We start from the raw sequence: 15,210 nt of genomic DNA, 5'->3' as shown, positions 1-15,210 counted from the left end.
ATCCACCCTCAAAGGCTCCACCCCACCCCAGATTCAAGGAGAGAAGCACAGATCCTCTTGATAGAAGGAGGTCACATTACGGAAGAGCACGTGGCTATCCCTTTGCTATCGTGTTCTAAACTAGTTATGCTTTGTTTTAACCATCGGCTTCCACTCATCCAGGAGTCTGACTCCTGAGGAAGATATATCTTTAGCAGCTCAACCAGTGCAGGGCACAGACAGGAGGAAGGAGTGCAAAGGAGAGAACCTCAGAGAATATGCTGCCTATTCCCTCAAGGGAATCTGAGGGAATAGCCACATCTCTCTGTAATTATGGTTTCTGCAGAAGTGGCCTCTTTCCTACAGCCCTAGTTCCCACTGAATTCCAGCAACAGTATTTCCATTCTTTGTCACTTTAGAGCTAGGGGTCCTAATGGCTTTTTGTTACTACAAGACTACAAGTGCCTCAATACCCCTTATTTGTTCTCAACCCTGCCCACAACTCTATAAGTAGACCCTGGATTAAAACCTCATTTACATTCTCTCATTGGAGAGAATTCTGTTTATCAGAGTGATGACCGATACAGGTATATCATAGAAATGAAACATTGAGAAATCAAATGTGAAAAATTAATCTGTAGGTTTCTCATATCTTCTTCAAAGTACTCGATAGAATTTTTGAACAACATAGTTAGGTCCCTCTACCAGTATGGTTTGTATCTACTGTCAAATAAGATATAAGCTTTTCCTCCAAGGGTTCACATGTCCAATAGTGGTAGGTGGTGAATCATTAAGAGTTGGCCCAAGTGGGAGGTTCTTAGGACACTAGGGGTACTATCCTCAAAAGGGATTAAGTGTTTTCATGGGACACTGAGTTAGGTCTTGCAAGAAGGCTGTTATTATAGAGCAAAACTGGCCATTCTTCAGCCTCTCTGGCTTCCTTCTTCCCTCCCCCTAAGACCTTGAAAGCTCGGCTGATGCCAGAACCCTGCCCTTGAACTTCTAGAAATGTTATAGTAAAGGGAAAACTGAATGTCCCAATAACGATAACTTACCATTCTTTCAAAAGTATCCTTTTCTGTGAAAATATGAATTATTTTCAAAACCTTGCTCAAAGAGTCTGATTTACCAGAATAATCTTAAATTTTACATTATTCTTATAAAACGTTAGCCTCTATTGAGACCTCTTTCTTTCCAATGTATTTATTAAAAACACTAAATTCACTTTATGGCTTAGTTGGGAATTGGAATTAAACCTACTAGTCTATTCCTTTCAACATCCCCACCTCTCGTGCTAGGGATCAACCTTAGGGCCTCACACATGCTAGACAAGTGCTCTACCACTGAGGTATATTCACAAACAATCTAAGGGAACAGATGTGATTACAGCCAGTCTTAAGATATTGAAGGGCAATGATAAGTCTGCTTCATGAGTAATTGGGAGATACTATCCTAGGGTAGGCTAGACAACTCTGCAGAGAAGTAGGTTAACAGAGGATTAGTTTAAAGAGTAAGAAAAATGTCGGAAACTTTCTTAAATTTGCTTGTCTAATTATAACTAGTGGTTAAAATTTTTAACTTTATGAAATATAATACAGTGGCTAATTTCAAATTTTTCCAAATACGGATTCTTTTTAGACTTTAACCAATATTATATCTTTACTTTTATCTATATGGCCAGTTTCTATTAGAAGTGGTTGTTTCTTAACACTGTCCAAGTGCTCAGCAAATGCAATTATACAACCCTAATAAACAGTGGATCCAGGTGCAGAGAACTGAAGGTCACACAATTTATAAGGATACCTTATTTTATTTATTTTTGTACTGGGGATTAAACCCAGGGGCACTTTAACACTGATCCTTTATTTATTTACTTATTTATTTAGAGACAGAGTCTCATTTAAGTTGCTGAGGGGGGCCTCCAACTTCAATCCTCCTTTCCTCATCCTCCCAAGTCCCTGAGATTACAAGCATACACCACCATACTCAGCTTGGAAAGATACCTTAATAAGAAAATACAAAATTACTAATAAAAATTATGAGGAAAAATACACTTTTATTTAGAATGAGAAAAAAAATCTCAAAAAATAATTGGAGCCATGGATATATTTTCTGAGAGTGCATCAGATAATTTACCAGGAATGATTCCTTTAAAATGCTTCAGGTTGCAACCTGTCAATTCCTTCCCACCCAATATCTACAACTTCAGCCATTCCCTATATTCCCACAGGCCTTGCAGATGAACAGCTCTGCATCTTAAATTTCATCAGCTTCACCTTAGATCCACATCTGACAATAGTGCTCCAATAAAACTGGTCCTGAAAAACTGGCTGGAATCCTGAGAATCTGGGGAAAGAGATACTACCTGACAAGTTTTAAAACAGTTCCAGGTGATTCTGATACACAGTTGCCAATCCCAACATTCCCCTTCCCAATATTGGAAGTTAAACAATGTATAAGCATAGACTAATATTCATAGACTTAAAAAGCAATGTAAAAAAGGAAGGTTAAAAATAAATCAACCAATTGGCCAATTGTCATTGATTTGAACATAAAGTATGTGAGTAATATAAAAAGACAATATTAACCTTTTACAACTAAACATAATTCCGTTGTTTTGCAATTTAAATAGAAAAGAGCACAAAACTGTGACTGTGTCCAAGTATCTAGAATGCAAGTGGGCCTACAATTCCATTTAACACCAAGAAAAAACTGAGTTTTACATATTCCTCTTTGGAGCCAGACTATGCTGGTTCACTTTCTAGCTACTGTTCTCTCTTCCAGAATAAAGACAATGGTTAAGTAGGTTAGTTGCTTTAACTAACATCTCAGGGTAACAATTATCTATTGCTTCTTAGTCATTAGTACATTGTTCTGATCTGAACTCAAGTCTTCTATTAGCAACCTGAGAAACCAGAATGGCTTTCAATCACTCTAAAAGAAAGTTATTTTTTCTTTTTTTTTTTTTTTGAGAGAGAATCTTAATATTTATTTATTTTTTCTTAGTTCTCGGAGGACACAACATCTTCTCCAAAACCTTTAAGAAATATCAAGTACTAGTCTACACGCACCAAAAGTCTACCACTAACCCCACAAGACTTTCCTCCAATTACAAGTTAGGAAAAGCCTTTAGCCCTACAATTTCCTCCAGCGGGAAGTGGAAGGGGAAAACGAAAGCTGCCGGCTGTGGGTTGGGATGGCAGTAGTTGACTCTGAAATACCCTTAGCTCCGCAGCTGAGGAGCTTCCTGTTAGACACACGACCGTTTTCTCCGGTTGAGATATCCTCGCACCTACTCCCACTGGATTCCAGGCTCAGTCTGGTTGTCACTCAACTCTCAAATCCAAAAACAACACCACTAAATAAAAAATAATTTCCCTAAACTCAGGTGATCTCCTTCCCCGAGTTCAGAGCTGGCCGCGCCCGAAAAGCAGCTGGCAGGAGCGGGGACAGTTTCAGGCTACCCGCCTCCCGAGTTCAGACAGCTGCCTGGAGGAGATGTCCCTGGCAGACAAAGATCAAAAAGCGGGGGTGGGGATCACAACTTTGTTCAGACTTCGTGAAGCCAAGGCCCTACCCAGTGGCAGGTCAAAGTGCAGAAGAGGGAGCGGCTCCGGTTCGGAACCCCGCCAGGGCGCAGCCCTGAGAGCCGGGACTGCTGCAGCCCGGGTCCGGCGGTTTAAGGAGACCTCCCCCACCTCTAGCTCCCAGGCTCTGCCGGGAGAGGCCGGGCGCGTTCCAGGTGGCCGCCGGATCAACGGAGGCAACTCCTAGAGTTGCTTTGGAACTTTCCCGGGACGCGCCGCCGCCGCGCCCTCACCTTACTGAACACCTCCAGGTCATCCTCGTCCTCCTCCAAATCGAGCACGTCGGCCTGCAGCAAGGTGGAGGATCCGCTGCTGCCCGCGAAGGGGGCGCCGCCCCCAGGGCTCTCCGCGCCCCCGCCCCCGGACGGGAGGTCCGAGGAGCGCGCCAGAGATGCCCGGTGCTCGCCCTCCATCCCGAGAGTGCGCGCCCGAAGGGCCGCCGCCGCCTGCCCGGCTCCCCCGAGCGTGCCCATTGGCTCCCGCGCATCCTGCGCCTCCCCGGCCGGCCCCGCTCCAGCCCCTCGCCCGCTGCGCAGACGCGGAACTGCCGGGATGAGCGCTGGGCCGGGAAGGGCCGCCGCGGCCTGGGGTGCATCCCCACGTGGCCTGGGGTCGCCTGGAGGAGCGAGAGTGGGGGGCCCGGAACCCGGCGAGGGTGGGAGAAGGACGGCTGCCCGCTGAGGAAGGGGGACTGGAGAGTTGCGGGTGGGCACTGACGCAGCTCAGGGACCGCGGAGGAAAGGTTTCTGAGGTGACAGGGTCTGGGAAGCAGCCTGGGAGGGAACAGTAGGGTTCGCGGGATCCACAGCGGACTGGAAGGCAGCCGACCTAACCCGCCAAAAGACAAAAACCAATATTGTATTTCCTGCCCTTAAAGGTTGCCTTTCTCCTTGGTTGTGATTTTGGAGTCCATCATTACTAAAGGCTGATGCAAAAATAGAAGACTTGAAAACCTCCCCTGTACTTGTCATTGATTTTTGACCCAGTAACAGAACTTTGTGGCTATTTCATGGTCAGGCCAGGGAAGTTGAGATTTCAGATCTATTTTCAGCCGCTTTCCAATGTATCTTTACTCCTGGAAGTCTTCCTGAAGTTAATGAGCAAGAATATTAGTGCCAAGGACAACTAGCAGGACTAGAAAGAAATTATCTGCAGTCCTTGCGTTGCCAGTGCAAAGCTGTAATTATTTAGCTGCTAGTTCACTGTTTATTATATTTTAAAATTACAAAAATCATGGAAAACTGAAAGCAAATTGCTTTGATAGGTTTTTGAATGATCTTCAGATTTTATTCTTTATTCCCCTAAGCCTGGCCTCTTCTGTAGGCCTTATTTAAATTTTTAAGGAAACCAAAGATATATGTAAGCATTTTCTATTTATAGAAATAGAGAATATTTTTTATTTCTGATTTTTGTTTCTGATGCTAGCCTCAATATATCCCTTCTTATCCAGTCAAATATACCTCTCACTGATTTTGGACAGGTTGGTCATTGTCAGTTAAGTTTACTGAGCTTTATGATTCCTTTACCCAAAATGTTATCTCCTGCTTATCTTTCAGAAATTAACTATAATCCCATCTCTTTCAGACTTTCCAAATGACAGTCTCTTTTAATTTATTGCACTATATAGATTGTGTTTGCTTCATGCATGTGTTTTATATTCTTTAGAAAACAATAACATTTTTAGAATAGAGATCATGATATGCCTGTTCAGATGTACTCACTCAAAAAAGCTCTCTGCTGAAGTCTACAGAAATATAAGACTTTATTTGTCCCTCTCTAAGCTCATTGTGGTTAGTGAGGAAAATTTAACGTTTCCTAATTGCAATCTCTGAACCAGGAAATTCTTAATGATATTATGACTCACCATAATTGCCCAGGGAGCATAGAGAACAGGCTGAGAAAATAGGCAGAACAAACCAAGACTACACAGTTCAGATCACAGTCAAAACCATGCACAGGACCGCTCCTGCAAGACACTGTTGCCATCACTACCTGATACTAAATGCCATGCCACTTCACATAGTGCCACTGACCCTGATATCACTGGAGTCCAGTGATGTCCCTGACAACAGGACTACACTGCTTCTGAGAACTCCCATTTTATAACTGTCATTAAAAAAAAAAAAAAAAATGTGCCCATAGTTCTTTCTCTGTGTTGATAATCCTAGTTTTAAAACCCTAGAGGTTTTATAGACTTGGCCCAGTTGGCCAGGTACCAATAAGATTCCTAAGGCAGAGAATTTTGTAAACAGTGAGGGCATATTGATGCTGGTCAGTTAAGAGGAATTGCAGGGGAAGGGAGAGGAAGAAAAAGGGAAGGGTAGAGGAGAGAAGGAGAGAAAAAAATTCCTACTTATAATTCACCCATTTGGCAATCTAATCTTTCTTCACATACCTCCCCCTGTCCTGCCACTCTCTATACATGTAGTATGGTTAAACCTCAATCATCTGGGTGCACAGACTACAGCTCCCTAAAGGAAGAAAACCCCAACCAAACCTATTCATTATTGATACAACTCCAACTCTAATATGCATAACTCCTATAATATTAACTTCACATTAATTAGGACTATCGCTGGATGAATGGAAGAATTCTTGTTTGGATACTAAATTTTATAAATAGGCAAGGTCCAAAACTTCAAATGCAGGTATAATACTAAAAGGTGCAATACCCAGCCCTTTCCCTTGTTTCTTGGACTCTAATTCTGACCATTATTCTTTACCATATGCTAGTACTATCTGAAGGTAAGTAGTTGCATCACCACAGCTCCAATCAAGGGTAGACCTGAAGGATAGTGGTGAAAGAAAATCCTTTCAGTACTCAGAATTTTCAACATGACATTTGGTTATACACCATATATATTAGTCAGTTTTTTATCACTGTTAAAAAAATGCCTGACAAAAGTGACTTAGAAGAGAAAAAGTGTTTTGGGGTTCATGGTTTCAGGGATTCAGTCCATTCTCAGCTGACTCCATTGGAGGAAGAACATGGTAAAGTTGCTCAGCTTATGACAACAAGGAAGCAAAGAGTGAAAGAGGCCAGGCGTGGTGGTACAGCCTGTAGTCCCAGCGGCTTTGGAGGCTGAGACAGGAGGATTGCCAAGTTCAAAGCCAGCCTCAGCAAAAAGTGAGGTGCTAAGCAACTCAGTGAGATCCTGTCTCTAAATAAAATACAATATGGGGCTGGGAATGTGCCTCAGGAATTGAGTGCCCCTGAGTTCAATCCCCAATACCAAAAAAAAAAAAAAAAAAAAAAAAGAGTGAAAAAAAGAATCAGGGACAAGATATAGTCCTCAAAGGCATGCCTCCAGTGACCTACTTCTCCAGTCACATTCCAACTGCCTATAGTTACCAACCAGTACTAATTCAAATTATCAATCCTCCAAATGTATGCATCTCCTCAAGATAGTACAGCTCTCATCATTGCCTAAAACACCCATCTCTGAATCTTCCTGCACTTGGTATCATGCTTTCAAAATATGAGCTTTTCAGGAGACATTTCTTTTTTATTTTTTTAATTTGTTCTCATTAGTTATACATGACAGTAGACTGCATTTTGACATATAATACATAAATGGAGTATTAAATTCTCATTCTTCATGTCTGAAAAAATGGCCAAAAATACAGATTTGTATTAAGTAATGAGTAGTTGCATATGGTTGGGTTGGATGGTCAAGGACTTGGAAGGAACAGTATTGGGTAACTGGTGGAAAGGGAACTGAAAAAAGTATATGGATGGATTTTTCATAATGATTACAGATGTTTATAAATGTGAAATACCCACCAGAGGACCAATACTGCAGTGGTGACTCTTAATGATCAAGTAAGTAGGCAGAATTATGCACTGTATTAGTCAACTTTTTTGCTGTTGTGTCTAAAAACCCTGATAAGAGCAATTTTAGGGGAGGAAAAGTTTTTTCAGTCCATAGAAGGTCAGCTCCATTCCTCAGTGCTTCAGGTGAGGCAGAATATCATAGTGGAAGAGTGTTATGGAGGGAAGCAGAGAGACTCCACTCACCAAATACAAGATATGTTCTCCAAAGTCATGCCCCCAATGACCCACCTCCTCCAGCCACACCCTACCTGCCTTCAGTGACCACTCAGTTAATCTCATCAAGGGAATAATTCACTTATTGGGTTAAGGCTCTTATAACCCAATCATTTGTCCTCTAAACCTTCTTACATTGTCTCACACATGAGCTTTTGAGGACACCTCATATCCAAACCATAATACGCACTTTCTCCTTACCCATCAAATTCATTGCATACTGGACTCATGAACTAAGTGGTTGTGATGGCAGGAATGGAGTCTAGGCTTTGGCTTAATAATATGGATATTCTTTCACCAAAGCTGACCTGGCCAGTAGTCCTTTTGTGTACCTAATCTACCGATAGCACAGAACAACAATGAACACTCAATATAGTAATATTCCTGGTGTGTAAGAGGCAAGCTAAGCATCTGGTGGCAGGCCAATTACATTAAACCTCTGTACTCTAGGACTAGGTAGCTTCCTCTTCACTGAAATGCATGTATTCTGGATATGAATTTACCTTTCCTGCCAACACCACCATCAGTGTACTCACAGAGTGTCTTATTCACCATCATGAAATTCCTTAGCATTACATCTGATCATAGTTTGCAACAAAGAAAGTCATTATGGGCTTACATGCATGAATAAACTGTTCTTACCAAATATTAATAATCTGGAAATAACTGGCTTAACTGAAATATGGACTGGCCTACTGAAGATTGTCATAGTGCCATTTGATAGAAAACATCCTGAAATAATGGGGTTCAGTCCAGATTATGTACTTTGCATCAGAATATATTATATTGTTTGCCTCCCCCATAAGTAGAAAACGTGTCCCAGGAATCAAGGAGTGGAAGTGAGAGAGACACCTCTTACTGTTACCCCTAATAATCCACTTGAAAAATTTTTACTTTCTATCCCATCTCTCTGGCCCAGAAGTGACTCATTTGTTTTTGTTTTGTTTTATGTTTATTTTTTTCTTAACTGTTTGGCCAGAACAGATCATGTTGTTTCACTCAACCTAAAGGGTGTCATGAGGCAAAAATCATACCATGTATTTGGTAGACAGAGGGTCAAAAGTACTTGAATAGCACAAATGACAGTTGTAACCTTTAAACAGTTAATTCTAGGTGATTAACATGAAGCAAAGATGAGCTAATGGAAGGGCCATAACCTCAAGCCTGTGATTAATACCCAATTATCTGCAAGTGTACAGTTTTTTTAACATGAAATTTCTTTCTAGCTTTGAGAACTCAGGCATGTCTTTCAAATTATTAACTTCAATTTTCTCATCAACAAAGTTGGGGTAATTAATAGCAGATACTTCAAAGGTTATGAGGATCAAAGAAAGCAATACACATGAACTCCTTTGTGAACTAAATAGCTATATAAATCTTAATTATTTTATTACTATGACTGTTAATATTATTAATTTAAGTTAAATTATGTTTGCTGTATTTGTCCATAATTTCATTCAGACTCCCAACAGCAACGATGGGGTTAGTTCTTGTAATGAAATGTGATGTTTGCAGTTTTAACTAAGATATATGTTCTTAAAAACTTTCCCTCACTATCATGGGACACTGGCAATGTCAAGTCTTCTGATATTTATTGTATAAATAAATAAGTAAGTAAATAAATAAATAAATATGTTAAAATAATAAGAAAACATGATTTTCAGCAAAATCCAAAGGACAGAGACTATTCATGAAATTCCATGAGCTAAAAAATTAGGAAGACTCTTACAGAAAAAAAAATATAAGGAATGCAGCCAATTTGATAATATTAGTATGGACTGGCCACCTCAATGGAAGCTAGATGTGATTCATTAAGAGGATAATGAGATTAGTTGGTAATTTAAACAGAAGTAGGGACCTGTTCTTCAAAACAATGGTAGAAAACCCTGAAGCCATTTTAGAGATCACAGGGGGCTGGACCCCCTACATCAGGCCAGAATTTAAGGGCCTGATGAGGGGCCATACTATTGTAAAAGAGGGATCCCCACTACTGGTGCTACCACGCAGGGAAAGCATTCTGCAGCCTCACTCTGCAGTCCCCCTAGGGGCAGCTCTGGCAGGATAAATGCAGAGTGCTTGTGCCCAAGAAATCTGTGGAAGTTGGCTACTTTTATCAAAATTTCAAAGGATGCCTCCAAGAGCCATGGATCCTGTACAGAGAACCACTAGAAGGAGAGGTTCACTACAGAGGACCCCAATTGAAGAAAGTCAAGTGGAGCCTTGAAAGCATGACCAACTTCATGATCCCAAACTGGTATAGCTCCTAGGCTGTGACTATATCTTGAAAGAAAAGCAGACACCTAACTTCAACTAGGGAGAGCTGTGGTGTGGGCAGAGCCATGGGAGTGGGGCTGTCCAAAGTTGTGGGACCTGGTGGGCAGAGCATTAAGGTGAAACATTAGCAGTTAATGCTGTTTGGTCTACTGGATTTTCTACTTGCTTGAGGCCTTTCAATCCTTTCTTCTTTCATATTTTACCCTCTTGGAGTGGGAAAGTCTGTCATGTTCTCTTTCTGTCTCACCATTTTATTTTAGAAGCACACAATTTGTAAGGCTTCACGGGCTCACCACTGGAGGGAACTTTGCCTCAGAATGAATCGCACTGTGAGTCTCCCTTGCACCTGATTTATGGGAGACTTTGGACTTCAGACTTTTGAGTCAGTGCTAGAACAAATTAAGACTTCAGGGGCTAGGGGGGTGGAATTAATGCATGCTTTTCATGTAAGAAAGACATAAATTTTGGGAGACAGGTGTTGAAATGCTGTGGTTTGAATGCTTGTGTCTCCCCATATGAAATATAGAAAAACTTGTCAATTTCTAAAATAAAAGTCTGAGATTTGGGTGGGGATTTCATTAACTCTTTTGATTAATTTTGGGGGGAAAAATCTTAATAAAATGAATTTTTCATATAAAGATATGGATATCTTTATATTTATTTAGGTCTTCTTCAATTTCTTTTAAAAATTTCAAGTGATTTTCAGCATATAAATTTTCATTTATTAAATTCATTCTGAGACACTGTATTCTTTCTGAGGCTACTATAAATAGTTGCATTATTAATTTTAGCTTCAAATTATTTTTAATGTATAGAAATATGATTTTTAAAATATTGATCTTGTATCCTCTAGGCTTGCTTACCTGGAATGTTAGTTCTAATAGTATTTTTAAGATTCTTTAAAATTTTAAATATACAAAAATCAACTAATTTCAAAACAAAAATAGTTTCCCATCTTCTATTCTAATATAAGTGGCTTCTATTTTATTTTCTTGCTATTTTAATTTTAGTGAGAGTTCTTTGAAGAAATATAATCTATTTACCTATGTATACAGATTTATTTTAAGACATAGGCTTCGCAAGATTATAGAAACTATATAACTCCCAATATTGACAAGTTAGAGACATAGGAATCAAGAGTATCATCCCAGTCTGATGGACTGCAGTGTCTTTGCTCAGTTACACTTGACATTTCTGTTTGAATCCAAAGACAGGAAAAAATGAAAAACAATGTTCAGAGGCAGAAAGTGTTCTCTCTTTGTAGGAGCCTTTGGTTTTATCTGGTTTTCAACTCATTGGACAAGACCACAACAAAGAAAGCAAATTCAATTCAATTTACTCAGACTACGAATTCAAACGTTATACTTATCCAGAGAAACCCCTACAAACATGACTAGTATAACTGACAAAGTGTGTGGGCGCTTTGTGTCTCTGTAAAATTGATACATATAATTAACCATCACAAGACCAACTCTTGTCAACTTGATACCCATGATATTGTAATATAAAAATAAATGTAGCCAGTTATGATGGAAAACGCCTGTAATTCCAACCACTCGAGAGGCTGAGACAGGAGGGTCACAAGTTCAAAGTCAGCCTCAGCAACAGTGAGGCACTAAGCAACTCAGTGACACCCTGTCTCAAAGTAAAATTGAAAATAAGATTGGGGGATGTGGGTCAGTGGTTGAGTGCCCCTGAGTTCAATCCCCAGAACCAAATAAATAAGTAAAAATAAATGTATAGCCTGTATGGTGGCACATGCCTCTAATACCAGCACCTGAGGAGGCTGAGGCAGGAGGACCGAGAGTTCAAAGCCAGCCGCAGCAACAGCGAGGTACTAAGCAACTCAGTGATACCCTGTCTGTAAATAAAAATATAAAAAAGGGGCTGAGGATGTGGCTCCATGGTTGAGTGCCCTTAATTTTAATCCCTGGTACCCCCCCCCCAAAAAATGTATATTCATTCTTCATCTGTGATTTCTGGATATAGCTCCAAAAACGCTTTTAATTTCCTAATGATAATGGTGATAAAGATAAAAAAGAGCATCATTTGTTACTCAAAACAAACCCCTTTCAATCATACCTGAGTTTATGTTGATATGGTATATTTGGAAATCCCCTAAGGTTCAGGGGCTGGTTACCAGAAGAACCAATGATGTGATAGAGAGTGGAACTTTTAGACTCTCTCCCTAAACTCCAGGGAGGGCAGAGGGACTGGCGATCAACTTAATCATCCATAACCAATGATTTAAGGGACCTCACCCATGTAATGACACAAAAGCTGAGGTTCGGAGAGCTTCTAAGTTGGTAAACATGCCAAGATGCAGTGCGCATGCTACTCCTGGAGAGGGTGTGGAGTCCTTCCCCCATACACGGACCTCGGCACCCCTTCCCTCTGGATGGTTCTGAGTTTACTTTTATAGTAAACTTGATAACCTAATAAGTAAACAACTTCCTTGGTCCTGTGAGCCATTCTAGCTTTTGTATACTAAGGAAGGGGACATGGGAGCTTAGATTTGTAGCCAAGTTGGGCAGTTGTTGGGAGTAATCTTAACATGAACTATTTGCAATTGGCATCTGAGGTGATGGGAAAAGTCTTATGAGATTGAGGCCTTGTCCTCTGGGATCTGACTCTAACTCTGGGTAGAATCAGAATAGAATTGAAGTATATGATATCTAGGTGATGTCTGAGAATTGAATTGAATCGTCGTGGGGTAAATACAACTTTTTTATGTCTGAAGTATTGAGATTGTCATGAAAATATTGAAGAAATCAGAGAGGTTTTCCCTATTAGCAATACACACACACACACACACACACACACACACACACACACACATATACACACACATATATACACATGTGTGTGTCTATATATCTTCTTATACTATGCTTAATCCACAAATAAAGCAAATAACAAGGTCGTGATTCTACCTAATGTGCTACAGCTATACGGAATACAACTGTCAACATAATAATCCTTTTCCTGATAATGAGGAAAAGTACTCAAGTGATGACGACTATTCTCCTCGATAACTATGCCAGCTTTCCATCACTGAGACAAAAAGTCTCTGAGGTAATCAACTTACAAAGAGAAAACGCTTGTTTGGGCTCACAGTTTCAAAGTTTTGATCTATGGTCTCTTGGTCCCCTTGTCTTTGGGTCTGTGGCAAGGCAGAATATCATGGCAGGAAACACATGGTGGAAAAAGCTGCTCACTCTGGGGCAGCCAGGAAGCAAAAGAGATTTAGGAAAGCGCTAGCATCCCCAAATCTCCCTTTAAGGGCATGTCGTTAGTGACCTAACTTTCCCCACTAGGCCCCACTACTTAAAGGTTCTCTACCACTTCCAAATAGCACCATAAGCTGGCCATTAAGTCTTTAACTCACAGGCCTTAGGGGGTCCACTTATCCAAACCATAGCAAAAATTCATGGCATAATGACTATGATGTAAAATCACCAAGTTCTAAATACTATAATATAAATTCAATACATCTTTGTCACAGATTAAGGGAGTGTGAGAAATAAAACCAAGATATTTGCTACACACACACACACACACACACACATACACACACACACACTCCATACCAAAATAAAGAGTATAAATGCTCATGACAATTAAAGTCCACATTTCTGCAGCTGGTCTTGTGCTAAAGCTGATATTTATTCTACCTTCTTCCACTCCCTATGCTGTTGTTATTTTTTTCCTTAAGCAAGCACCTCAGCTGGTTGTGGTTCTTAGGCTGGTGGGGTAACCAGTCCTTCACTTCTGAAGGTTCTGGGCCATTGCTGGTCTTATCTGGTCTGAATTGTGACAGTTTCCCATGGACTGCAGTCATTGGCCATAGTAACATAACAACACATGCCTCAGTGGATCTCTTGTCTTGCACACTAGGCTTCCTTACTTTCCTTTTCTCTGGCATGAGTACTCCATATTGCAGTGCTCTGCTGTTCTCAAGTCCATTAATCTTTAGCAGGTCTCTCCTTGAGTGTTTTGTACATGTTGCTGTAACAGTCACCTGGCTAGCACAGGAGCACCCTTCGCTCTCTGTTGCTTCGGAGGAGGCAGGAGGTGGTCCTGGAATGATGATTGTGCTCCCTGGTGGCAATATTCCTCCCTTTGTAACTAAGGTCTCTGTCTTGATTCTACACAGAAAGCTTTCAGTTTTCAATTTGAAGTTTGATGTTATCTGTGTCATGTTTATGAATGTTTTTAAAAGATTGAGATAGTCCATTGATTGTTTAAATGATTTTTTTCTCAAAAAAAATATTTTTTCCATTGTGGATTGATCTGACCATGGGGGTTTTGTCCTCAGAGTGTGGAACTTCTGCCCCATACCTGAGCAGTGTAAGGATGACCTGGGCCATAGTACTCCTGCCTGACACATGTAAGACAGAGTCTCTGTGAGCCAGCATTGGAGATAAGTGTTCCCTTCATCTTGGCTGCACTTGCCTCTCATTTAGCCTAAGCATCAGGGAGAAGAGGAGAGGGAAACAGGAGTGTAGATGGCTTGTTCTCCTACAGGGGGTTACTGTAGTCCTTTAATTTGACCTAGAGGGAGAGGGATCCTTGTATTTATTGTCACAAGCACCTAGAATACAGCTTCCAACACCATGAGCTGGGAGTGGAGGACCTTAGGAAGCAAGTTGTAACTTAAGAGTTACCAATCTGCTCAAACCAAGATTCAGTAGACTTCCCTGGTTAAATGTTGCTTAATTTCCCATATGCCCTTAGGTTGACTTCCAGACTTTAAAAAAAATGTAAATAATATTTTAGCTGGACATGGTGGCAAAAAGCACATAATCCCAGTGACTCCAGAGGCTGAGGCAGGAGAACCATGAGTTCAAGGGTGTCTGTGAAACATAGGGAGACTTTGTCTCAAAGTTAGATTATAAAAGGACTGGGAAGTAGCTCCATGGTAGAGCCCAGCAGGCATAAGACCCTGGGTTCTATCCCTAGTATCATAAAATTATAATAACAATAATAATCACAACAACAATTTTCATGATTTATTGTCATTTTACTGAGGAATGGATCTGCAGATCCCCACATGCAGCCACTCTGGAAGTTGTCTCAAAGGCTTATTTTCAGTGAAATGACATGAAAAGTTCAGAAAGTTGCTCAGAGCAAGAGAAGTTTTCACTTTATGTTATGATACAAAGCTTGAAAGAGGATTTTTGCAATGCACGATTTTGAGGAAACCTTTTGTTTCTTTAATCATCATTAATTAAAATTGCAGTTTTGTTTCAGAAAGTAACACATTAAACAATTTTCTTAGTATCTGCAGGTAAATACCCATGTGTTGAAGGCTTTGTCCCA

At 40.5% G+C, this 15,210-nt stretch overlaps 1 protein-coding gene across 1 annotated transcript in view; it reads right to left on the bottom strand.

Annotated features, from left to right (window-relative positions):
* Positions 1 to 3,979, bottom strand: part of Snx7 (sorting nexin 7) — an 82,036-nt gene extending 78,057 nt beyond the window's left edge. Inside the window, exon 1 of the mRNA XM_026401393.2 lies at positions 3,800 to 3,979. Within this exon, the coding sequence (XP_026257178.2) occupies positions 3,800 to 3,979 (180 nt within the window). The remainder of the gene's footprint in view (positions 1 to 3,799) is intronic.
* Between the last annotated feature and the right edge of the window lie 11,231 nt (positions 3,980 to 15,210).

This window comes from Urocitellus parryii, chromosome 11 (assembly GCF_045843805.1).
Source record: "Urocitellus parryii isolate mUroPar1 chromosome 11, mUroPar1.hap1, whole genome shotgun sequence".
Taxonomy (NCBI): Eukaryota; Metazoa; Chordata; class Mammalia; order Rodentia; family Sciuridae; genus Urocitellus; species Urocitellus parryii.
Note: the sequence above shows the minus strand (reverse complement) of the source record. Positions and strands in the feature narration are given on the sequence as shown.